This window comes from Anarhichas minor, unplaced genomic scaffold (assembly GCF_050575085.1).
Source record: "Anarhichas minor isolate MPS153535 unplaced genomic scaffold, ASM5057508v1 ptg000040l, whole genome shotgun sequence".
In the NCBI taxonomy this organism is placed as follows: domain Eukaryota; kingdom Metazoa; phylum Chordata; class Actinopteri; order Perciformes; family Anarhichadidae; genus Anarhichas; species Anarhichas minor.
Genome location: NW_027466486.1, coordinates 13,774,358 through 13,801,659, shown reverse-complemented (window position 1 = coordinate 13,801,659; position 27,302 = coordinate 13,774,358). Strand labels below are relative to the sequence as shown.

At 42.3% G+C, this 27,302-nt stretch overlaps 1 protein-coding gene across 1 annotated transcript; it reads left to right on the top strand.

Annotated features, from left to right (window-relative positions):
- Positions 1–9,048: 9,048 nt before the first annotated feature.
- Positions 9,049–26,827, top strand: LOC142968056 (serine palmitoyltransferase 2-like). Its single transcript, XM_076107788.1, has 12 exons — positions 9,049–9,357; positions 11,526–11,720; positions 12,422–12,576; positions 13,583–13,731; positions 14,928–15,052; positions 15,599–15,692; positions 16,875–16,980; positions 17,756–17,975; positions 18,573–18,699; positions 19,959–20,094; positions 20,221–20,350; positions 23,701–26,827. Exons 1-12 carry the CDS (start codon positions 9,196–9,198, stop codon positions 23,818–23,820), a joined length of 1,719 nt encoding a protein of 572 aa, XP_075963903.1. The 5' UTR covers positions 9,049–9,195; the 3' UTR covers positions 23,821–26,827.
- The last annotated feature ends 475 nt before the right edge of the window (positions 26,828–27,302 follow it).

The following is a 27,302-nucleotide window of genomic DNA, read 5'->3' as shown; positions in this document are numbered from 1 at the left end:
CTACCATTTCTTGGGGTGCTCTTCGTTGCTATTGTTGACCTTTCGACCTCCCGTTGGAGGGCGGTTAGCACACGTTTGTCTTTGGGGAATTAGGAGTATCACTTAAAAAGTTGTTTGAAAAAGAAAGCGGGATGGAGGGAGGGCAACGCAATCAAGGCGAGAGGCGGAAGGACGAGGCAAAGAAGGGAACATTGAAAGTGGACGCAAAGTGAGAATGTAACATTCAGTACCTCCGTAGCTATGATGAGTGTACCGCTTTTGAAGTTCGAGAGGGCCTTCATAAATGCGTACACTATATGGCCAAAAGTATACGGACGCTCCAATACTTCATCCATGTGTGAATGTCGAGCATGTCATTCCTAAACCAAAATGAAACAGTTATTACAGTATTAGTATAGTTCAGCTAGTTGGAAGTGACTCTTTGGACTCTGTGCTTGTAGTAATGATTGTCCAGCTTTTGCTGTTACGTCTGGATTATGTTGAGCTCCAGTATGACATATAGGCCTCTGCGGGGGGGTTCTGTGTACTTTCATGCAGATTTTACCCACGCTGACCAGAAAGAGCAGTCCTCTGTTACTTATTACCTCTGTATTTTCTACTCTCTACATTGTCTCTGCACAGTAGCCCTGGGCGTCGCCCTAATGCATTTACAGCAGTCTCCTCTACACTTCCTTCACATATGAAATGACTACAGCTGGAAACACTAATAAGTCCATGGTGCTTAATTCTGGAACGTTTCAAGATAAGAACACTAAAGAAATCCTGAAACAAAGAAAGCTGGAACAGGAACTGTAAACAATGTTCAGGTAGGTCTGTCGCAATTATTATAGAACCATCTGATTGCGATTATTTGCCCCGACTGCGATCATTTTGCATAACAGTGAAATTCCACAGCTCTGGAGAAAGTTATCAAGCCTTCTTCTACGTTAATTGACTGTCTCGAACCCCATTTTTGTTACCTTAGGTCGGCCTACTCAAAAGTTTCAGAACAACATATTTAAAATAAATCTATGTGCAGCAGAGATATGAAGATTAGTTGACACGCTTAGCCAATGGTCATTTCATTGAGCATCCATTGAAATGAACAACACAGATGTAGGTCTCGCTCATAGCTCAACAGCACCGCTGTGAGGCATAAAATGAACAGAAAAAGACAATTAAATTGCACGCATTTGTATGGCAGTTAATCGTCATCTAAAGTATTAGCTCATTTCAAGACACAAAGCAGTAAATGCGTTCAAAAGTTAGTAGTATTATTCTGACAAGTCTTCACTTTTAAGTTGAACAGAACAGCTCTGAGAAAGAAAAACACGACTTGGCAAATCTCCTGAGAAAATGACTCATCGAGCAGGAGTACAGATAAGGGAGCTGTATAACCACTTCAACGAGTGTATTTGATCATTAAACCGGCTCAAATATCTCCCGCTAACACCAAATAACCCCAGCTGGTGCAAACTGGGCTCAGAACCTTGGACAGCTCCTGTGGTGCTGACGGCAGTAGCAGATTTGGGACCTTGGTAAGTGCAGCAACACACAGTCCTGAGAGGCATGTTTTCCATTTTAGGGGACGGCTTTACATCCATTAAAGTCTACCTACACACAATATTAGCAAATGAGAAAAGTATACCTTCAGGGCTTTCTGCGGGAAAAGGTTTATTTTAACCCCCAAATGTTGATCTAGGGTTATTGGTTGCTGCAATTGTTCCTCTTGACAGTACTTCAAGAAGATACATATTTCTCTCTGATAATACATGTGTATTAATATTGAATTTATTGATGTTTTCAAATAAATAAACAAATCAAATGTGATCCAACACCGCCATTTAATTTACCCACAGACATAGATACTGCAGTCATGAAGTCGTGGTAACTGATTAACTGATAAATTGCATGCTCACATTGAGATGTGTTCAGCAAAAGAAACCTGGACTAAATGCACTAAACAAAGCATCTTAGGCTGTAACTCTAGCCACACAGTTGCCATGTGGAAGAGGCCGGTGGACAGTGTTTGATGGCCCGCCCCTCTCTTTCTTCTCCCTTTTCTCCTTAGGTTTCATATCCCCCTCTACCTCTCCGTCTGCCGTCCTCTCTCCCTTTTTCCTCCCCATTACTGTCACTGCCTCTTTCTTCCCCTGTCTCACATTTCCTGTCCCCCACTTAGCAAAGTGAAGAGCGACAACTCCAGTACCTTGACATTCCCTCAGGGGCCCCTGTTGAAAAATAAGAATTGATGTTGGCCTGGTGCTGGCCAAGTGTGCGAAAGATTCCTCCCAAAGTACAAATCAGTTCGTACACGTCACCCATTGTGGCCACGGTACAATAATCTCATAGCTTTTCAGAGTGGCCGACAGAACCTAAAAATATCCACCGTTCCTGTTCTGTTGATGGTGTTTTTGAGTTGGACATTGGAAGCGGTAAACAGAGTGGTTTCTGCTCCCTGAAAATCACTAGATGATACAAAAGAACATGCTGCTGGACTCCCACAAAGTAAACCATTTGATTGCCCTGGTGGCATTATCTAGTTCCTGACCTTGCACTGTGTGAGACACACTTTGTAAGATTCCATAATAGTCCACAAAATCAATGACAAGCTGGTAGCATTTAAGCTGCCATAAAAAGGCTGCCATTGGACATGCCTGCATTTAATTAACGTGTTATCCTGAGGGGTCTTCGGAGGCACCAGGCGCCTTAACACAGGGCCATTTGCTGTAGGTCACACCTGAATAAAACGGGCGTACTTTCAACCATACACTGACATCATCGCAAAAAGACTGGCCTTGGATGTGCCTGATTAGAATTAGTTTAACATCCCGGTGCCCCCAGAAGCAAACAAAAGCTGCCCTTGGAACTTGCCTGACTTAGGGACCATAACATTAATAAATGCAGGGGTCATACAGAGGCTGTCCCTGTATAAAACTGATGTGATATCCAAAGGGGTCATTCAGACGGGGCTGGGGTCTTCGCCGTTCAGGGACATGCCTGCATATATTTGGTGTAATGCCCGTAGGAGGGCGGGTCATTCTGGGAGTTTTGCTGTCCTGAGCCGCCTATGGGATTTCACCAGGTTATAATTAATGTAACCTCCCTTATATAGGCGCCACTGTGGAGTAGGAACAGAGGCATAAAGGTCTTTATACTTTCTCTACACCTCCACAACTCTCCTTTCGTCTTTTAAATAGCTAAAGGTCTGCTCTCAGTGGTGCTATAGGTGCAGAGATCAGCTTTTTAATATCAGTAAAGTTCCGACTATTCAAATTGAATAAAGTTATGGCTGTAATCTATCATTGATAGAGGATGGACAGTATAGGCCCTTATTAGCAAGTTAAAGGGCTTCAGAGGGGCAGGCATGGAAGGAGGGAAGGAGGAAGAAAGAGAGCAAGAGGAGTCTTTCAGAGGCTTGATTCCTTTGGAGGTCCGATTTGATTTGAAATAAATCAGTAACTGTTAAATTATTCATAATGCAAACATGGTAACATAAATGTATTAAGAACACACATCTCAACTGCAGGCTGAAAGCGGACACAAAATGAAAGAAGTGTCTTTAAAACGGGAATATTGTACCACATACACGTTAGTGGACGCACCAACCAAGTTGAGCTGCTTTTGGGTTAAGAAATCCGTTAATTCCACATCGGCCATATTTCACTGGCTTATCCGGACGGATATGAATAGTGACCAAGTGCTCCTGTCACAACTGCATGGATAAACTTTAGGAGACATGACAAAACACCACAGCAAGTGCTAGTCTTTGCAGAAAGCGGGAATGCTGCAGCGAGACTCTTTTCGCAGGAGATAGAAAATGTCACTGACATATAGAAATACAGGGACTTTTTCTTTATAAGTTACCTGCCCACAAATGTAAGCTCACTCGTTTCATTTCATTGTCAGGCCAGTCTGTTCCATATGCTCGCCTCATGTTCACTTGCTGGGTTTAAGAATTGTTGGGTTATGAGATTGCCATTCAAACAAACAAATGTTTTTGCCAGCGCCTTTACCAGGCGTTGTTGTTTTGAAAGTCTGCCTTGCTTTACTGCGGAGACGCCTCAGTGGCACTCATCAACATTCAAAGCTCGACATGCTAATTAGCGGGACAACGCTGCTACACTGTAGCCATTACCGAAATATAGTGACCACATTTAACAGCAAGACAAGGTACCGTTCCCGTTTTCATTACGGAGGCACCATAACGCCATCCTCGTCAACAAAGGTGGAGCGTGACATAAAGCTGCAGCATTATTTCGAGCCAGCTGCATGGGGCCTCCTGTAATGTCTCCCTCTCTTTCCTCTTCAGTTTGAGAACTGAAAACACAGCTTTAATCTTTTTCTAACGGTCTCCTCCTGTTTCCTCGTCTTTTCCTCTTCTTCCCACTGGTTGCCTCCTCTGAGTGTGGATCACCTGATTTGGATACCTGCCTACCCAGCTGCTTCTCATCATCAATTAGTCGGTTTGTTTACGAAGGGTATAGTTCATGCCCGCGCAATGTGACTTATGGCTGAATTCCATTTAGCTGCTTCAGTTTATCACTCATCTTTTTCATATTGTACCTCTCTGCCCCGACTGTCCTCCGTCAAATAACAGACAAGACAAAATAAAGGTGATAATGCCAAAATGAAATCAAAACACAAATGCTATCAAGTTGGTACAATCATACCGACTGATCACTGGTAATTGTAAAACAGTTGCCAAAGCACAACAATGTAGTCCCATTTCATTGTCTCTCTTCTTAGTCGAAACACAAGACCTGAGACAAGCATCGAGGGCTTTGATGAATAGTATGATGCAGTCACAAGTCTGCTGATAGATGATACAACTCTGTCTGAACATTATTGAGCAGATTTTAATCCCTGTTCAGATTATACATTTGTTTTCCACAGCCTCGGGTTTTCAGTTTGCTGTTCACAGTTAGTTATTAGTTATACATGACTGCCACCTTGTGGCATTTAGATGTGTGTATGTTGTCAAGAACTGTAAATCAACAGGAATCCCTGCTCATTGCTTTTCTGTTTCAAAGACGGTTAAAAGAACCTTTCAGGTTTATTTATTTATAAATTAGTTTAATGAATGTGCCAACATTTTACCAGTTGATTTTGTCCAAACTTTTATTTGAACAAATGAACACAGCTTTCCCTCACCCTCTCGTCTGCTTTCACTAATGACAGATGGCTATTCATAAAGTTGCCGCTCTTCTTTCAACATGCTTTTTTTTTCTCTCCTCCAATTCATCTGACGTGTTGGGTGACTTTCCACAAAATGCTCCCATAGGAAAGAGCAGCTATTGCTGCCTCAGAGACAAAGAGGCAAAGACAGCGAGAGGCACCGGGGAAAAAAAAGTAAAAGCATTGAAAGAGAGATGAGACAGAGAAAGAGAGAAAGATGCAGAGGAGGAGAGCAAAGGGAGGAGGAAAAGGGAGAACCAGCAGACAGTAAGAGAGCAGATTCATTCCCCCGAGAACTAATTATAACATCACCACAGAGCTCAGTTCAATGCCACTTTGACAAGAAATAAATAAATAACTAGTGTTGCACTTTCGCTGCAACAGCAGACAAAACGCACGCAGCTTCTCCACATACATCCCATGCTGCCACCCAGTGTGCAGCATAGATTCTACCGGCTCGTAGGAGGAAATATATGCAATTCATCAACTGTATATTTATGTGTAGTGGAATGTTGCACAATGTATATACTTCTGCAGCCGTCCATTCTGGTTGGAAATGTGCTGCATAGCTCCCACGAAGTGAAGTTGTAGATTTGAACTTAACTGTCTTTATTTTTTTATTTTTTTTTATTTTTTTATTAATTGCAAGAGAATACATAGACATAACAACAAGAGGACGACAAGAACAGTGAGATACAAGCCAGCAAACATCATATAGTCAGTGTATGGGAGAACTGTGTGTGTGTGTGCGTGTGCGTGTGCGTGTGCGTGTGTGTGCGTGCGTGCGTGCGTGCGTGTGTGCGTGTGTGTGTGCGTGCGTGTGTCTGAGCCTTGTGATATGAAAGAAAAAAAATGTAAGAAAGTACATAAATTACATGAATTACAAAATAATAACGTCCGAAAAAAATGCTTTTAACGTAAACAAAGTTGAACTGTCTTTATTGTTAATGCTTTTTTTATTTTTAATGTTGCTTTGAAGATAAACATTTGAAGATGTGGTCACCTGGCTGACGTTCCTCACCTGTACACCGGGTGCCCTCAGTGTGCTCTTCTCATGCTCCGCACACCTGTTGATGATTGCCTCATCAGCCCTTCTGGGCCTCTTGTTTGTCTCCCCACCTGTTTCATATTGACCCTAATTATGTTCATCACCTGGGCTTTATAAGAACTCTCCATGTACCCTGAGGAAGAAGAAGAGATGAGGTTAAAAGATAAGCAAATAAGTAAATTAAATTAGTTATGTTTTTGACCTACAACCATCTATATTTTTCTCAGCATACACCTTTGTACAGCAACAGTGAATAGAAATCCTTGTGGGAGCAAAGGATACTGTGTGAATTATTTTCTTTTGCCTCGCACAAGTACATACAAAAAAAGCTTATAGGCTTCTCTGAGACAGGTAGATTAGTTTTAAATGCTGAAAAGACACAACGCTACACATATTCACAGGTTTAAAAAAGAAGTTAAAAACCAATACATGTTTCAAATACTACCTAACCCACTCTTAGACCAATCAGTTGCATTTCTGGCATTAAATACGCCTGTAAACCAATGCAAAACAACTTGCAGACAATCTGCACGACACAGACAACACAGCAGGGAGCTGAACACATACACCACCTACAGGACAGAAAGCAGCCAGCAGACAGAGACAGACAGACAGATGGACAGACAGACGGAGGGTTCACCTCACTTTTTTTTACCTGTTGAAGCCCATTCTTCTCTCCTTCATGAAGGTTACGACTGGTTGTATAATTCATTTGCGTTTCTTTTCCAGACTCCTGTCCATTTTCACCTCCCAGCGCCATGACAGTATTCGCATCTTCTTCTTCTTCTTTCAGTTTATTGGCGGACTACAAAACAACGTTTAAGGTGCATGCCGCAACCTACTGTACGGGAGTGTGTAACATCATGACTGTATGACAGTTATCATTTAAACACAATAATAATGTTATTTATAAATAAATTAAAAAAAACTTCATATAGAAGTTATATTCTGGATATTAAACTCGTTCCATTCAGAAAATTAAGTAAAGCCCTTTTAACCTGAACTTGTTTGTCCCCTGTCTCTAACAGTCCTTTGATGCTCCACTCCCTTCCTACCGCTACCACTCTGCCCTTCATTCCCTCTCTTTCCACACTGAACTTCCTCCACTCTATCAGCACATGTTCAACACTTTCTTTACGGTTGCATATCTCACATTTATCCCACTCTGTCTTTTTCATGATGTACAACGTGTCATTGAGTCCTGTATGTCCTGACCTTAACCTAAACAAGGTAACATCTTCTGTTCTACATTTACAGTACCTCCATCACTTCTCACTCTGACTGACGTCTGAATTTTGTTGTAATTTCTACCCTTATTGTCATTATTCCAAATTTCCTGCCAAGATGTAATAATTCCGTGCTGTATTACTGATTTTGCTTCTGACCTCCCAAAAGCAATTTCTAAAATATCATTTTTGTTTAATGCTCTTTTGGCAAGTTTATCTGCAACCTCATATCCCTCTATTCCAACGTGAGCTAATATCTACCTTTCTTTCATAAACCTTTTCATTCACTTTTAAGACTTCTTCTTTCCTCTGTTTATGTTTGTCTGTAAGGTGATCTCTACTGTGGACGCTGGCAAATACTCTTCCTAGAAGGTTGGCTTTTTCTATATCTGTTTTTGCTACATTTTCTCCTTCCACTAGGACTGATATTTTACTGGTTATCCTTCCTCCACTCATCTTTTTATTTTAATCATATTCCATACCTGTCCTATACATCTCTCTCTCTCCTCCTATTGAAGAACAAAACTGTCTCCAAGTATTCTTTTTAGCTGTTTTAATTATTTCGCGTGCTATGGCTCTCTTTCTTAAAAAAACATTAAAATAAACACTTTCCAACCAAAGACAATACAAGCGGTTAATCCCACACTTTGTCCCTTCCCAAGAGGTTTTTAAGGTTTGAAGGAAATGTGCACATGTTGGTGGCAGTACAACCTCAAACCACTAGAGGGAGCAGCTGAACTGTGATTTCCACAAGAAATGGCCACGGCTGCAATGTAAAGTCAAAATCATGACATTATGAAGGTGTATTGAACTTCAATTTAACATCCAATACCGTAATGGACTTTACTTGCAGTAAAGTGTGTCGTCTGGCAGTGCAAAGAGTCTAGAATGAAGCTTTCACTGTGTGATTCTCAGAGACAAACACTGCATGTGTCACATATATTAGAGGGTTTTACTTTTGAGCCCCTTATTGCTTACTATTTCACACTGACAGAAAAAAAAATACTTTTTACATTGTGTTAACACTTTAAATAGTTTACTAGAATGCAACCGATATAAATAATTACAAATCAATTCATTGAAAAATAAGCTTACTGTAATTAAGAACCGCACTATCATAATATCTAATAACTTTCACACACACAGTGTGAAGGTTTAGTACTCAGTTTAGTGTAGTTTCTGGTTAAACTCCTCCTTTGTCCTGGGGAACTTGCATTGTCGGTGTAACCTCTTTTTTTAAAATTTGTTGTCAATATTACTTTGAAAATCTTGCTGTTTGTCTTAGTTCTAATAACATTTTACCATTTAGATATAAGGGGCTTTGATTTGACCTAAATATTAGTAGATTCGATTTAAATATGTTCACGTACGCATGGATTGATTTGTTCAATGATGTGTTAAAGGACAGAACATGTGTTAGAATGTCAGTTGGCTTTTAATTAAGCAAATAATTAAACAATTAAAGTGCAAATCAAGTTCATGTGCGTCAAGCCACGCCCTTCCGTACATGTGAAACGCATGGCCCCGCCCCCTACGATATTATTATGGGCGTTTATTTCCGGTATTGTGCGTCTGGATTTGTTTAGGTTTCCACAGAGGGTGTTGTTATTCGTGTACGTGTGTGCGCGCATGTGTGTTGTGAGAGAGTTGGCCGTGCGGTTGTAAACGTTCCCAGCTCGGATACCGTCACCGCCTTGCACCGGAGGCAGTCGCCGTGTTTCTACATGTAAGTTACCGTCGCGGCTCCACAACCGTTGGCCAGCAATGACCGAGAGCCCCGCGACCGAGCCGGCCGACGGGGATGTGTGTCCGCGTGCCAAGAACGGACTGAAGCCGGAGAGAAACGGCTTGGCGAAGAGCCTCCACCGCTGCCATGAGCGGCAGCCCAAGCACCACTGCCGCCCCGAGGAGGAGATGGAGGAGGAGGTGAGGCCCGGGATGGGACGGGACGGGGAGGAGAGGCAGGTGTAGCCGGGTACATCTACTATGTGGACCCGGAAACACCCGGGACGATGCTGACATTACTGTCACCTCCATCAACTCGCGCGGTGTTAGGATATTACACAGCTCGCCCGTGTCCCGGATGTCCATTATCTGACAGTTTGTTGCCATTGAGCTACGATTCTCTCGACTACAAAACGCCGAATCCCATATAAGAGACCCTCGTTTAAAGAGTATTCGCACGTTCTTAATGTTATACGCTCCCTCAAAACATGAACCAACCGCTTTCCACGAGTCATAACGAGACGCTGATTGATTCGGCACAATCATTTTTTGCACCAAGCAACATTTGAATATATTAAAATCTCAACTTTATGAATGGGCTTATAATGATCCCCCACTGGCCCCACAGGTTTTCATTTATTGGCGGGTGTGACGGCTCCCGAAAGTTCACGTTGTACTGAATTCTAAATATGTTTAGCGCATAACATGCATGCCGAGTTGAAGAAGATGACTAACCTAACCAGACTGTGTGTCTGTGATTGGGCTAGACGAACTGGGGATGGTGTAATACTTTTAGCCATTTCTAAAAGACTCATCATACAGGACCTCGTGATGCTACACCCTCAGAGCCAGTCTAACTACTTGTGGCAGTTTACATTTCCTGTCTGGATGATGGTAATACAGCTGCAGGTTGCCTTCCTATCTCCTCAGTTGACAGTGTGCTGTTATTAAGGAGTGGTGTGTTTGTTCTGGTGGAAACTAATTACAGTATATTGGCAACGCCTCTCGACTTCAAATGGCACTATTTACATTTCTTAAAGGATCATTTCTGAGTGTGTATATTTGCTGCAATCTTCTGGGTTGGCAAATATTTGTCTGTTAACGTGTGCGTGTGTGTGTGTGTGTGTGTGTGTGTCCTTGAAGAGGTATCTATAAGGGAGCATAGTGTGACACTGAACCAGTGCGACAGTCCAGTTAAATCATGCATGCTGGGAAACAACTTTTTCCAAAGAGGCTAATGAAATCAAGCACAATACATACTAATAAAGTGTAAAATACTAAGCGGGTTAACCGTTGGCGAAAGTAAAATTCTTCACGACCATTTCCTTTTTGAAGGACAGTAAAATGGGCAGAGACACACCGTTGCCAGGTTCTTTCCACAAACGGTCCTTCCCGCGGATGGTTCTGTCAACTGGGCTGCAAACTGAGCGCCCGGTGACTGAACCTCAGCTGACGGTATGTGAGTGAAAAAGGCATGACCGGTCACATGCAAGCGCCTAATAGCCGTGAGCACGGAGACGCGCATGATGGGAATTGCATAACGTCTACAAGTTCCTGTTGTCCCCCCCCCCCCCCCCCCAGAAGGAGGAAAGAGACCTTTTGCTTTTGTTGAGGACACATCATAAGTAGGTTATGTTTATGAATGCGTTGCAGGCCACTCTGCTCCAAGTGCAGGCTCTTCCCTTATTTGGCAGTCAAATCAAATCCTCCCTCCCTGGCATTTGTTACACACTGTGTACGTTCCTGTATAGTTGGTCTACAGCTGCACCGGAGCTAATGCCTTCTTATGTTCCCTCTACTTACAATTTCACTGCATGTAAGCCACTATTAAAGTATTTTTATTTTTTTTGTTGGTCCCCATTATGACAAAAGGACAGGGAGTCACAGGAAGACAACGCTACATTTATGTAAAGTATTCAAAACGTGAAACTGCATTGCAGCTTAGGCATAAGGCTAAGTGTTTGCATAGGGAGATAAGTTACAACTTTTTACAAGCTAGACGTGTATACATGGAGACAGAGTTAACGTGGGTCTTTTTTTTCCAACTTTATTATAATAATAATAATGCACTTTTTACCACAAGCAGTATATTGTGTTTTTGTTATTTATATATATATATATATATATATATATATATATATATATATATATATATATATATATATATATATATATATGATATTTTTTTAAGATTCTGTCAGTTTTTATGCTTCTTTGGCATTTTCTTGCCAGAACCTTTTGCTTTTTAACATAACACAGCCACAGTGCATGTTTCAACTCCAAAAGTCTATAAGAAACGGTAACGTGCACTGTAAGATACGATGACTTTTGATGAATTCATAGTCCCGGTCGTTTCCCGTGTCGCCCAGGTCCACGCAGCGCAGCATCACGGCGGCCTGTACGGCCGGCCCTTCGCCGAGTCGTTCGAGGAGACACCTATGCTGGTGGCGGTGCTCACCTACATGGGCTACGGCATCCTGACCGTCTTCGGCTACCTGCGCGATTTCCTCCGCTACTGGAAGATCGAACGGTGCCACATCGCCAGGGAGAAGGAGGAGCAGAAGGTGAGGGGGGGCGGGGGGGGGGGGGCACTGGACGGGGGCACGGACGCAACGCGACGTGTTGTCTTATGTTGGGGAAAAATAGACCCGATGCGTTTGTTGTTACGTTAACCAGAACTGAACCAGCGTGTTATCATCACACCACGAAGTTTCTCCAATTAGAAACCATTGACTCTTTATTTTAAACAGTTTGAGTATTGTTAAGCATTGCTCCAAGCTTCGCATCTGGAGAGGAAGTATGTATTTAGAACCAGATTTACCCTCCGATCATTCAATGGAATGTTCAAGTTGTTATGGGTTCTCTTCACAATTCAGCCAATGTGTCAACGCACAGCTAATGGAGCTATCAGCACAGTTTGTTGAAATGCGTCCTTGACCGCTGAGGTTGTTTTTCAACCCGTTATGCAACTCTTGATAGTGAAGCTCATTGTGTTTCAGGGTTTGGTTACGTTGAGGAAAGGAAGCGGCTGAGATAGACGCGGGGGAAGTCATGAAATCAGCCCGAGGATGTTTTCTCTGAGAACCAAGGAAAATGAATTCCTTGACGTGTGTTTAAATGTGAAGATATTTCTGTATTTCTTTCCTTGCAGCTATCTCTGCCAAAAGTACGCATGGCCTATAGTTCTTTGAAGTTACTGGTAGTTGTGCTAATGTACCCCTCCCTACTCCTCCTCATCGCGCTCTCTCTTTTCATCCCCGGGTAGGACTTTGTGCCCCTCTACCAGGACTTTGAGAACTTTTACACCAGAAACCTCTACATGCGCATAAGAGACAACTGGAACCGGCCCCTATGCAGCGTCCCGGGGGCCAAAATGGACCTGATGGAGCGAGCGTCCCGCGACTACAACTGGACTTTTGAGTGAGAAAGACATTTATTCAAGGCTGTAAACACTGTAATGTATAAGTCAACAGGAAGGTATGCAGACGCATTAATCGGAGCAGTTACATCCTACTACTCGTCAAATGCCAAGTAACACACATCACTTCAGGAAAAAGACGTTACTGGTCTACGATAACACCGAGCAGGTTTATGCACCACCTAGAAAGCTGCAATGTCGTGTTGTATGAAAGAGGAAACTGGCACTATGCAAAAGTGTAACTCGAGCTTTGAATGTGTTGTATAGTGGAGCCTGATGTCATTATTAGTCACTAAAGGGATTTGGTCTATTGGGCAACATCAAGTTTCCCAGAGCTCCGGTTGATGTTCTCGTTTGAACTCTAATTTCCAGTCATTTATGTATAGCCTGATACCACCGGACCGGATTTTCATCTTTCAACATGCATGATTTCACCTTGTGACGTAGCCAGGTCCACCCGGTGCATGCATACGGGTAATCAGAGCACACTGCTACCAGCCAATCACAGCACATCAAAGCGGGGCTTGGCACAAAAAAACAACAAAAAAACAACTGTCCCATGGAAAAATGTAAGCAGACGAGCTGGTATATGAAAGTGTTGCCAAATCCTGTCAGAAGTACGACAAACACAACTTTTATTTCTAGAAAATATTTAAATGCATCCGATCGTGCTTTAAGTGAGAATATATCGTCCAATTTACGCAATAGCGGCTCAAACAGAAAGTTCAACGTCAGCTGCAACCATCTTGGCGTCTTTACGGCCTTCATTCTATTTCTTATGTGAATTAACATGAGGCCAGGGCTGAGTAGCAAATCAGAACACATCTCCTAGCAGATTGATACGGCCCAAATCTTTTTTTTTTTTTTTTTTTTTCTCCCTTCATATGTGACTGACATGACAGAGTGGGAACGGCATCGGATCACATTTAATGTGAAACTGTACCAATAGGCTTGCATAACCAGTAGCTTCATCTCCATGATTGTACCCTCCGTCTCTCTCCTTTGCAGTTACACGGGTCGGGTAGTGTCGGATGTGATCAACTTGGGCTCGTACAATTACCTGGGCTTCGCTGAGAACACCGGTCCGTGCGCCGACTCCGCAGCCGAGGTCACCCTGAAGTACGGCGTCGGAGTTGCGAGCACCAGGCAGGAGATGGGTACAATCACACGGCCAAACACAGACACGGCTTTCGACAGCAGGAATGTTGGAGGGATGAATTCTCCGCAGTAAAGACAGAGACGATAATGGGCCGGTTTAGTTTTGTGGCACAGCGGAAACTAACGCGGTAGATTCTGTCTTAACAGCGCAGTGTGCGAATATCACAAAGCGTTGTTTAATATCCGGCCTACCTTAATCCCCTTATTTCGAAGACTGGTATCTGTGAAATTAGTATCGATTGTTTTGATAAATATCAAAACTTTCAGTGCAATTGTAATCAATTCCAGCACAATGTAGAATACGTGAAATCAGTGTGTCCGAGAGTCTGTGTGCACTTCAGGAATGTGTGGCTGAGCTTGGTCTGCTGATTTGGCCTGAAAGCGGTCATATGGTTGGCAGATTTTTACTGATAGAGTAGAACCAATGACGCTTCTGCTCTGCTTACACAGGGAGAGGCCCGGGCCGGCCCACATTGTGATTAGGAGTGCATCAGCTTGTGCTCCACAACAGAAGTCTGTTTTAAATCCAATACGTTGATTGACGCACAGTAGATGACGCATAATCTCGCCCTGAGAAACAGATCGACGGAAGTTTGATTTAGGGTGCTTTGAAAAGTAACAGTTGTTTTTAGCTATAACACAGTAACTTAAAAAAAAGAATAGTTAAACTTCTTACCCAGAGTTAGATGAAGCTAGTTATGGAGCTACAGCCAGCAGCTGGTTAGCTTACAGGCTTCAGGCTAACCGTTAACACTGGGAACAAGGGTGAGACGGCTAATGTGGCTCTCTCCATAAAAGCGTCCACCAGCTAGCACCGTTTAAGCTAACTATGTAACACATTATATCTTGTTCGGTTAATGCATACAAAAACGGAAGTGTAAAAACTACAAGTCCTGGCAGCATCACAGTGATTACAGTACGAATTCATCAAACGATGTACAACATGTTGATTAGTGAGCTTTGGACGAAGCCAGGCTAGCTGTTTCCTCCCCCCGATTTCAGTCTTCATGCTATGCTAAGCTAACCATCTCCTGGCAGAAGATTCATATTGAATGGACAGATATGAGAGTGGTGTCAATATTCTCGTGTAATCCTCAGCAAGAAAGCCAATAAACATATTTACCAAGCAAGCTATGTGAGGCTAATCTCTGAGGTTATGTTTGGTATGCTGATGTCCTGTAAATCTGCATCTCAGGTAACCTAGACAGACACGAGGAGATGGAGAAACTGGTGGCTCAGTTCCTGGGTGTGGAGTCAGCCATGGCGTTTGGGATGGGGTTTGCAACCAACTCCATGAACATACCAGCACTGGCTGGCAAGGTAAGACCACCGGTGATAGATGTCTTGCGTATATTCACCTTTTGATGAAATATGTTTCCTGCCAGGCACTTTTGTTTGCGGAGCACATTTAGTTTTAACAAAAAACATTTCGTAACATCGCCACACAAAAACGGCCTCAAATATCAGGAGCAAACATTTCCTTTTGGCACGAGCAACTGGTGGTTTGACTGCACGCCAGAGTGCCGTTGTTGCTCGACAGGTAGACGCCTCGCCACATAGTTCCCGCTGGCGAGAGGAAACCAACGGTGTGAATTCTTTTGTTTGTTGTGAAATGCGGCAAACGGGTGTACACTTTCAACATCGGTAGTAGTTGCTCAATGGCCTCCCTTACACAGGCAAACCGTGCAATCAATTAAGCAGCGTTCTGAATCTAATTATCTCAGATCATTTTATAAGCATAAAAGTCACTGGACTATGTACTAGTGTGATTTTTGTAAGTAGGTCTGTATGTGTAACACTATCTGCTGCCTCAGATGGATGGACACACATCAGATGTATGAATCTTTTATAAATGTCATCCTGCAGGGCTGTCTGATTCTGAGTGATGAATTGAACCATGCCTCTCTGGTCCTGGGCGCCAGACTCTCGGGGTCTACCATCAGAGTCTATAAACACAACAGTGAGTCTGTGATCACAAATAAGTCGCCCTTTCAGTTATGTCTCCCACCTGCACTTCTAGGTCAATGTTTCTTTCTGTGTTTGTAAGTCCTCCTGTTTACCTTCATTCATCGCTTCCTTCTTCAGAAGCCCCTATAGCTTTGGTTACTATTTTCGGTACATACATCATTGATGTACCTAATGACTCTACTTAATAATGATAATAATAATTCTTACTTATCCTTCCATATGCTGTATGTCGCCACCATGTGGTCACTTGATCTCATCACTTTTCATTACACACACTACTGGGGAGTTAGCTCTGCAGCCTGTGTCTCGGGTTAAATCAGGTATCATAATCTGAGGATTTAAGAAATTGAAGAACAGAATGAGTGACTGCTGCTTTAGTTTCCGGGTCCTCATGCTATTGTTCATGCTGGCCCACTGTCACGCTTGAATGCAACCGAAGAATAGCCTCTGTTAACATTAGTAGTAACCCCTGTGCTTCTTCCTGCTTTTTAAGCCGTATTGGCTTTCAGTAAACTATCTTCTTTCTGTATCACAAACTTCCTTATATTCACAAAAACACACTTTGTGTTTGTATGTCAAATGCAGGGGAGAAGAGCTAGCTGGCTAGCTGCTAATGGTGGCTCACATACATCTAGTATGTCTTTAGGGTAGCTCATAGATAGCTCGTATAGAACATGAGATACATTAATTATAATGTGTGATAATTTATATGTGTGATTAGTAAAAAAAAAACTAACTAGCCACTAGGTGTAGTAGCCATTAGGCTAACTAGCCACAGCTTTGCTCGGAAGCTCCGCCCACATACAAGCACTGTTTGTGTTCATTTTGATGCCTCCATGGTGGTGACAGCTATGGCCCGAGAAATGGTACTTTAGCCGCCTAATGCTAATTACTTATGTCCGAGTAGTTGGGAGCTAAAGGTTGGCTACCAACCTTTCAACATAATACAAATAATTGGCTCCATTATTGAAGAATATGACTCCAATCCGATTATTAAGTTCTATTAAATATTCAGTATTGTTGTCCACGTTTTGTTTGGGGGTTGGGCGGTGTCTCACTTTCTTCTAATGAACCCCCAGCTGACGATAAGGTGTTTTTCTGCTGCCACTGTTGATACCACAACTTTCATTTTGAATTTAGTGCAATTACTTGTCTCTCTTGATTTTCCCGTCAGACATGCAGAACCTTGAGAAACTGCTGAGAGAGGCCATAGTTCACGGGCAGCCCAGGACTCACAGACCATGGAAGAAGATCCTCATTGTGGTCGAGGGCATTTACAGGTAGCCTACCCATTTCCTTCACAAGAAATATCTTTAATAAAACCCTTCCAGGTGTTTTTGCAGTTACAGTTAACTAGGCCAAAAGCAGTTACCAGCTTTAAAATAATTATTTCCTTCCTGATTTCAACATGAGCACTGCTTCACGTAGTTGCCCAAGCAGTAGTTGCATCAGATTCTATGCAATTGGTAACTGCTTCCAATCAACAGATTTTGGCTTTAAGTTTAAATAAACAGGTCGAATTGAATCCAATTATTTCCATGTTTACAGCCAGTTCTCTGTATTTCCCTAAAAGATAAGGCAAAGCATGTTTATCAGTAGGAGTCTAACACAAACAGCTCTTATCTTCATGGTTCATGTGGTTCCATTGGAATTCAGCGGTATCAACACTTCCGGGGATCGGATTGCTGTTTGACAGAGCCGATTCGGTGCTTGGTTAGCCCTTACTGGCTGTGCACGCGGTGAGCAACTTTGATGGGTTACTTTATTGTGCCAGACAGGGCGGCTGCAAGAAGCTGCACTGTACAGCGATCTGCAGGAACACTGTGAACTCTTGCTCTTTCCTGTGACATTGTTACACTATTTCCACGAGTTGGCACATATGAGCAGAATATTTGAGACAGTTGTCGTTCAGGTAACGTCTGCTCACCAGTTGACAGGTCCCAGCAGTTTTGTACTTGGCCCTCGAGTGAGGAACAGAGAGTGCTGCCCCTGAGCTCAGGTTTCCTGGGTTGCCAAGAAGGAATTTAACTTTTTTTTTTTTCTCTCTCTTTGCAGCATGGAGGGCAGCGTAGTGAGCCTGCCAGAGGTGATTGCCCTGAAGAAGCGCTACCGGGCCTACCTTTACCTAGACGAGGCCCACAGCATAGGGGCCCTGGGGCCGAGAGGGAGAGGTGTGGTCGATTACTTTGGCCTGGACCCCTGTGATGTGGACGTCATGATGGGCACTTTCACCAAGAGCTTCGGCGCCGCGGGGGGATACATCGCAGGGAAAAGGGTGAGGATGCGGGGGTCGTAGGTTGATTTTTATCCGTTTTTGAAAGCATAGTTGTAAAAGAAAGCACTTGTAGTCACAAGACTTGGCTGGTTTACTGAAGGCTAAACGGCAATCTTAATGTTCAAGTTGCAAACTATCTCTCAAGATCTGGGGTAACAGTGTCAAGTGACAAAAGTCGCAGGTGTGGTAAAGACACCCGTCATCTCAGTAATGTGAATTTTCTGCCTGGCAGCGCATGACCGCTGCATTCCTGACCTATTAGCCCTGTAACATTACATCCATGTATCAAAACAAAAGGCCAGGTTCACAGACGTCTCGATTTCAGGATGTGAACTGCTTTTGTGTTTCCGTGAAGATATTGTGACACTGAAACAAAAATTTCATCTGGTGGAGACTTAGCGGCTTCTTGTCACCTTATCCCACCATCTTCACCACGAGTGTGTCAAAGTTACAGGATGTAGCTTGAGACGAAGTCTTAATAACCTGCATGACTTTCAAACTTTGTAGCAAAACAGTGAGGACCTCACTGGTCTGATAGACTAATTAAATCCTTCCATGCACGTCTCCTTACATCTCCTGTGTATCTGCTGGGTTTAGGAGCTCATTGAGTACCTGCGCTCCCATTCGCACAGTGCGGTCTACGCCACCTCCATGTCTCCTCCTGTGGTGGAGCAAATCGTCACTTCTATGAAGTGCATTATGGGAGAAGATGGAACAACGATCGGTGAGTGGTACAACAATATATATATATTGTTTTTAAAAGGTACCCTGTAGAGTTTTTAGTAATAAATGGGCCTTCTTTTTATTTGTCTGACGCACATGCATGCGTGTGTGAAAACGTAATGCAATACACAGTCCCACCAGTGGTTTCACACTATTCCACAGCAGACTGCTAGCAAGGAAACATGGATATAAATGATGCAGGTTTCAATGTGTTCAAAAAAAGAGGATGGAAATGCAGAAGCATCTTGGAGACTTCACACTGAAGTTAGACACAGCTTTTGTTTGTTTACAAGGAAACTCCACAGGGCACCTTTTACACTTGATGCTTAGAAAGACCCCTGACTGCGATTCAGATGGCATGAAGTCTACCCACTGCACTCACACAATGCGAGTGTGTCGATACGTTTTTATCTTTGATGCTCTGTTACCTGGGCCCCAATGCCTTGCTCCTTTTTTTTTTTTTCTTCGACTGTAGAAGTTAGCCCCTCGATGTTTTCAGGAATGAAACTATTGAGCATTTGATGCTATCTATTTTTACCAAAAAACACCTCAAGTCGCCTACTGCTCAAACAGCACCATTGAGAGCTTAATTTATTGTGACATGTCCTAATAAGTTAAGAGCACCAGCAAAGACTCTTTAATGAATGACATGCATCAGATACTTTCCTACCGAATCATTTCAAATGAACTGAGAGTGATGACATCAGACTAGCTGTGCTTCTTCAGTGTTGAGTGCATCCTATCTTAGCTGCTGTAATTGTCATCAGCCGCCACCGGGTGTCAGTGCACACTAATGAAATCTAAGACGGTCACAGCATCACAGTAGTCTTATCTGAATCCAGTTCCTCCTCAAAGAGTTGAAGGCAATGAATTTTAGAAATAGTAAATAGCATCTCTCTTCTACCATTATTGCAAGGCTAGTCCAGATAAATCTCAGCTGAAATGTACCTTTTTGTTCCATTTATTTTAACCCCAAACAGCGTCATTAGTCGAGCTTGTAGTCTTGCAAACCCAGCTATTCAAAAGAACCCTGTGAATCTGAAAAACATTCCCGAGAAACCTGGTCTCCCCGTGGTGCCTGGATGCTGTAACGCACATCTCATTTTGTTTTCTGCATTGATTCAAACTTTTGAGTAGTGAATCGTGTTGAACAGACATTAAGTGGAGCTTGACGTTCACCGCAGCGTAAATATACGGAACGATCATTAACTTCGTTAGAGGGTCAACTCACGTTTCAATATCTCCTCTCTTCATCTCAAGGCCTCGAGCGTGTGCAACAGCTGGCGGTGAACACGGTCTACTTCCGCAAGAGGCTTGGAGAGATGGGCTTCATCATCTACGGCAACAAGGACTCACCCGTTGTGCCCATGATGCTCTACATGCCCGCCAAGATAGGGTGAGCCTTGAGCTTTGACCAGCTGCTGTTGTCCTCCAATCAGAGCAATGCCTCTAAAATCAGTCGACAATGAATTGACAATGTTGTGTGTGTGTGTGTAATTTCTGTCCCCGTTCGGCCCATCAGAGCGTTCGGCAGGGAGATGCTGAAGAGGAACATCGGGGTGGTGGTCGTGGGCTTCCCCGCTACGCCCATCATCGAGTCCCGGGCGCGCTTCTGCATCTCAGCCGCCCACACGAAAGACGTGCTCGACAGGGTAACTAGTTGCTTTCACTGCTGAACAGCTTCAGTTTAGACAGAAAACGAGACTTGTCACTTTGAATGGCTTCAACTTGTGTTCTCTTTGGGCAAAGACCTGAGAATATTGTTAAAACAAAAACACAGTGAACAAGCCCTTTCTGCAAAACAAGATGAGGCTTAGCTTCATCTGTTTCATCTTTTTTAACTCTACCAATAGGACAGTTTGTGATTTGCTTTTGACAAAGCCGTACTGAACTGAGCTTACAGGGGTTTAGGACTACATACAAATACTAGACCTGTACACACATTGGGTCCAGAAGGAAGAGAAAGGTGTAAATGCCAATATTCCACCATTGCTCCAAGTTGGTGTAATAACCTTCAATTTGTTTCAATCCAAGCCAAGAGGTCACTGAAAGGGAAGAAGGGCGGTCTAGTGGGCGGGAACAACTGACAGAAATTGGAAGGACACAGGTGTGATCTGTCATGACTCCAAAATGTCTTCTTGTGGAGATGTCTTTTGAGTCACTTCAGAATCCCTCCCAGCCCCGTATGTGTGCGTGTTTCACCTCCACTATAACCTTCCTATTTCCTCATTGTGTTGCTCTACGTTCGCGCAGATGTTCTGATGTTCCGCTTTGATCGCTCTTGGCGAAACATCAGAGAGCCGCCCACTCCTCTCCTCTTCCACTGTACTAGGCTCCCTGCAGACCTGCCTGCTCGTCCTCTTCCAGTTACCGCTAAGCTTCGGCCTGTCACTCATTCTCACATAAACACAGATCCTTTCGCACAGTGGCTGAACCGCCTCCCGTCTAATGTCCTTGTGGCTCAGTCGGCTCAGATGCGTGCCGTGTCTCCGGGAAATGCTGTCGTGTCGGTGGCTGTTATCCAGTCCCGTTCCTCTTTTCTTTTTTTTTTTTTATAAAGCAAAGACGGGGAGTGGGAGTATTGTAGCGCTGTAGTGCTTTTATCTGTCATGATGTTAAAGTCTCTCTTTGTTAGCCGTCCTCTCCATATCATTCTCGGGTACTTTGATGTGTCATGTCGATTTGTTCGTCTCTTTTATCTGCTGGTGAGCTTTCGCAGTTTTAACTTCTCAATCGAACACACCCACACACGTACACATAAACCTTAATTCCTTTTCTTTTGTCCTTCTGAAGACGTTTAATTTCACTGACCACATTAATATCCTACTGGACAAATCATACTAATCTACACTGACTTCTTGAGGCAGTGGAAACAGACTAAGATCGCTTTATTTAGGGCATTCTGTGGCCATTTTGTGCCATTCAAGTGCTTTATAGAGGCAAAGTCCAGGGCCTTTCAGTGCCCCCCATGGGACTTTGGTTTGGGAAAAAATGTGTATGGTAGTCAACGGTGAAAGACAAATATTTTTTTCATCCGGTTTGAATTGTACCATGAATAACACAGAAGATGTAAATTTAAAAGAAAATGTGTCTTTTTTGCATGTCAAGAAAGTCAGTTTGTTATAGATTTGTTTGTGTGAAACTAATCTTCTCGCACAATGATCGTCAATAACTCGACCGTCGGCTTGCTAGCTAGCTAGATGCCACAATATGCAACCAAGGGAATGAAACGCTAACAGAATTGCTGTAGCTAGCTAAAAACTTTAAATCACAGCACGTCAAAGGATTATTTTAGCACGCTATGTCTACCAGGCGTGAAGTTGATAACTAAAATAATGATGGGACAAGATAGCTGTTAGCAAGATGATGTTAGCTACAGTATGTGTTAGCAAGATGATGTTAGCTACAGTATGTGTTAGCAAGATGATGTTAGATACAGTATGTGTTAGCAAGATGATGTTAGCTACAGTATGTGTTAGCAAGATGATGTTAGATACAGTATGTGTTAGCAAGATGATATTAGCTACAGTATGTGTTAGCAAGATAATGTGGTTAGCTGAGACACTTGCAAATGTTTCGGCAGCTTAAAAAAACATTGTGTTTCCAACCACACAGCAGCTTTTAGAGATTTGTCTTTTGTTTGCTAGCAGACGGAGGTGACAAAGAGGCATCCTCGAGCAATACAAAGTCAATAGAGAGCTGCAGAGATGATGTATTTTTGTAGGCCAACCCAGTCAGCAAGCATCACACTGGTTCCCTCGACAAAAGAACAATGGGATTTTTCCATTGGATTTTAGATTATTGCAGAAAATAAACTCCGTGGCAAACAAATGTTTATGAAACGTACACGTTTTGTTCAGCAAATAGTCTTCACGAATGAGCACCACTTTGAAGTGTAAATGCCAGAAGTAAAAAGCTAATGTTAGGCTGAACTACACCACTTCACGTCTCCACCACGAAGCTTAAGGCGGACGAGTGTTCGGCGTGATGACGTTTTGTAGCCTCATTTAGCCACTTGTTGGCAACCGCTTTTTGTAAACCGCAAAAGCTTCGAAATTCACCAGATAGTATCTACTGACGCATTTATCATAGAACAAAAAGTTCAAATGTATTGTATTAACCACAGACCTTATTTTAGGTATCTAACCAAAATAACATTCAAAAAACCCATTGACTTCGAGACTGCAGAAATGCTGACTCATTACGGCCCATCTTCCATGTATAGTAGGTTTAGAGATAAGAGCTTTTACAGGTGAGATATAAGAAACGGATGAGGTTTCAGATGATGCTCACTCACCTGGCTTTTCATAATTGGATAGAAATTGTTGTCCCTGGACAGATGGCCAATCGTGTTGAGGTTCTTTGTCTGTGTATTGTCCACAACTTTAGACTGACTTTTGTTGTAGGTCTGTGGTCTCTTCTTGTAATTACAATAATGATTATTTCAGTTTGTTGTGCAAGTGGCCTTAATGATAATTAATGCATCTTGAAGTTAAAATGTTATCAATATGGTTTCAGAAAGAAAAATTATATATATATATAAACAAACAAACCAGGTTTTTTTTCTTTGTGTCTTATCTGACAACACCATAATCAACCCAGGGGACTCCGTCTCCAGCAGTTCGTAACATTGCATTCAGTCACACCCAGGTCGTGTTGTTATTGTGGATCATGTGACTGCTTGAAACGTAGAAACTTTCACTGACATTACTCAGAAATAACACACTTTTAATACTGATTAGCAGCCGGAAATGAACTCGTCGTTTCCTGTGCCATAACAAATGTCCTACTGGTGACTTCACCTCAAGAAAGATTGGGTCCATCTGCAGCATTAAAGTCAGCTGTGTTTTTCTATTTCAGCCCATGTTTGTGATTTTAAATTTACAAGACCGCTGTGTTTTTCCATAAAAATCTTGCTTGGTGCAGCATTCAATTTCCCCGGGCCACATATTGCCCTTCACGATGACAGCTTTTTTTTTTTATTGTATGAATGTCTCCACAGGCGCTGAGTGCCATCAGTGAGGTAGGAGACCTTCTTCAGCTCAAGTATTCCCGACACAAAATCCAGCCGTCGTTGGCGCGGCCCGTCGACGATAGCGTGTTCGAGGACATCGACGACTGATGAGCCGCTCCGCTCCTAAAGTGGCGTGAACCAGAATCGACCCCAGAAGTTACCGAACGGGTCAAGATGGATCACAAGTCTTCCACGAGGACCGAGATGTGCGCAGGGGCCTCCTTGCCACTAGCTGGCCGTACAGTAAACCCCCAACAAAAGGCAAAACACTTCAATCGGTCGTTAATTCTACTTTGCCTTACTTAAACTTGCAGAACTTGTGGTGCACACACTGAAAAACAGCACTTAAACTTATAAAGGTTATTACTTCTTTTTTGTGTCAAAGACTTTTAGTTGTGAGTGTGTGTGTGTGTGCGGTGCTTCTAGCATTTGTCATGTTAAGCATTGTGGTTGTATGTGTGGAGCGGACAAATGCCAACTTTCAAAATGTCTCTTGGAAAAAAAACAGCGGTGAGGATGTAGTACTACTAAAAGTTGCCAAATATCAGAAGATGTTGAGCAGCAGATAACTACCCTGACCAATGCAACGACTTGTTCTAAAGCCATCGGTTGCCTTTTTTTTTTCAGAAATGAGCTTGTTTGATTTCTTCCTTTCTACAATTAGATGAGAAGATTAGTCCCATTCTCATTATTGTGCAGTAAATATGAAGCTACATCCAGCAAGCGCTTGGCTTAGTGTAGCCCAAAGAGAAATGGTTCCAGCCCGTAACTCCCATGGATGTATTAAACTTGAGTCCCACTCGGCCCATAGACTTTAAATTGTGACGACGTCGCCAATTTTCAAATCGTTCTGCAAATTTAAAACCTCCATGGATCAAAAATACTTATTAAAAAGGGTCATACTGGACCCTGTTTGCATTTCAAGGTGTCCTGTCAACAGTTTTACAGATGTCTCTTTTACAATGGAGGTCTATGGGGGGAATGCTTTTTGGGCCCAAGGGGGATTTGTTTTTTTTGCTGCAATACCACCAGTAGCCACTGGGCAAAATTGGCTGCAAGGCTTAGTATCCAGGTCTTAATATACATCCATGGTAACTCCACATAAAAGCACAGTCATTTCTACACTTTTTTATGCTAAGCTAATAACCTGCTGGCCCTAGTTTTATATTTACCGTACAGACACGAGAGTAGTATTGATCTCCCCTCTAAATTTAAACAAAGAAAATCAGTGTATTTCCCAAAACAACTTTTCATTTTAAATTTGGGTCAGTGGGCTGTCGGGTTAAATGTCCAGTACTTGCTATTGTACGCTAATTTACTTTGCATAATCAGCATTCTGGAAAAACTCATGAAAACCATCATGAGCTACAGCTTGACAACCTCATTTGCCTCGGCTAACGCCAGCTCTGGGTCAGTCCAACAGTGCCAACATGGAAAATGTATGTAGGTTTTCTTTTTGTATATTCCAGCGACAACATTAAAGTACATAATGTAAACAAAGCGTAATTCAACCCCACAACTCCAAACATATTGAATATCATTTAAAAATAATACCAGTTTTCTGAAATGATAAGAAGGCCACATTGCAATTCAGACTAATAGTAAGTCACTGCTGTTAAACAAAAGGAAATATCTATTTAAAGTTGAACTTACACTTGGGTTTGGCTGGCCTCTCATTCCCACAGCTATGTTTTGTATCACCATCACTGACATCAGTATGATTGTATCTTTTTTTTTTTTTTTTTTTTACTCAACCAACTTGATGTGTATTTGTACAGTGTGTTCCAGATGAATTTAATAGTCTACTTGTACAGTGTGTTCCAGATGAATTTAATAGTCTACTAATACAGTCTAGTTTATTGGGATCAAAGCTCACGTTTAATCTTTGATCACTTTAGTCACTCCCAAGAAGTGCGACAAACAGAACTAATCTTTTGATTCCAGACTAGTCTGGATGTGATTCATATTGTTTTAATGCCTGGTCAAAGTGCTGTCTTTGCACTGTGACTCAAAAGGCATTCATACCTTCAACCAGTGTGAGACTAGAGGTGTGTGTGTGTGCTTACTTGCATGGTTTCAGGTATATCTGTGTGTCACTGCACTTTCGCCTTGCTTTATTTAATTATTTCTTTTCCACGTTCCCGTCTTTCAAACTCTTTTGCTTTGTGCTACTGAGCTTTGGGGACAACAACACTCTTAAGTCAAGGCAGCTGTGTGAAAAAAATAAATTCCACATACATCATTCATACTCGCTTGCACTCCGACAAGTGTTGTAACCACTCGTTCCGCGTACTAATGCATGTACAGTAAGAACGAGTCATTGAAGCTGCTCTGCACCACAGCCAGTGGTGCCCAATGAAATATACACTGTTCTCATAGATGTGACTTTTTTTTTTTACTTTTTTTTCATGTGGTCTTAAAACTCCACTTCATTCCAGAGAAAGCTAACATGTCTTTTTATTGATCCTCTTTCACGGTAGTTGTTTATCTGTCACTGTCAACGGGAGATTCTTGTGTTCTTTAGTTTCCTTCCGATAGAAAACGTATCAAAACTTTATCGACAAATGATTTTCCATGAACTCAGAGCTACGATTTACAATGTTACTCGTATAGATGCAGATTGTCTTTTTAATGTATTTTTAAGTTTGCACGCAGAAAAGTCATCGAAAGCAGGCATTCAGAGCACATTTTGATACGAAAATAGAATTATGTCTTAATGATGCTATTCTTAATATGAATTAGATCCCAGTACTGATTGCTGCTTGATAAAACTTGGAGGAGCTATTCGTAATATTGTGTTCACTATAGAGCGACCTGAGAACGATGGTTATCATTATTACTGGCATCTTTGGTTGACAGCGCTCGAGTACGCTATTTATAGAGGCAATTATTTCAACGGTTTAGTGCAAGTTGCCACACATCAGAGATAATTATTTTCTGATATAGTGCCTTTTTGAAGCAAACCATTTTCTGATGCTTATAATTAGCACTGGATGTGTCCTCTGTGTTGACTAATTCCCATGCATTTGATCATATTAATGTGTAAAGCGTCACCCCCGGCGATGACGTCAGTTGATTGTTAAAACAATAAAAAACGAAGCGCTTTTGAAATGCTGTCAGTGTTGTAAGACTCCTCTTTAACACACTGAGATACGCTAATGAACTACTAATACCTTATTTCATCACGCAGCCCATACTGCCCTCTCGCTTCTTTTCTCTCATACATGTTCAACTTTTGAACTACGAAATTACTGTATAATTATACCAATATGTCCACAAAAGACAAACACAAAACTGATTTATGAAAATAGGTTTCTTCTCCCCCATAAGTCACATTCATATATGTGTTTCTCTGGTCCAACATCTTTTTTTGCAATAAAAACAAGTTATTATCAAGGAACAAAGAGGAAGCATGTATTAAAAAGGCTTTATTAAAAGTGCTGCTAAATCATTAACAAACCCAAAATGTTTGTCTCTAAGCGTGGAGGGGTGGCGTCTAAATGGAACTACACGGGGCTCAGGAAAAGCTATTTATTCAACAAAGTGTCACTCTCAATAAAGACCCAGCTGCTTTTATTAACAATGTTTGA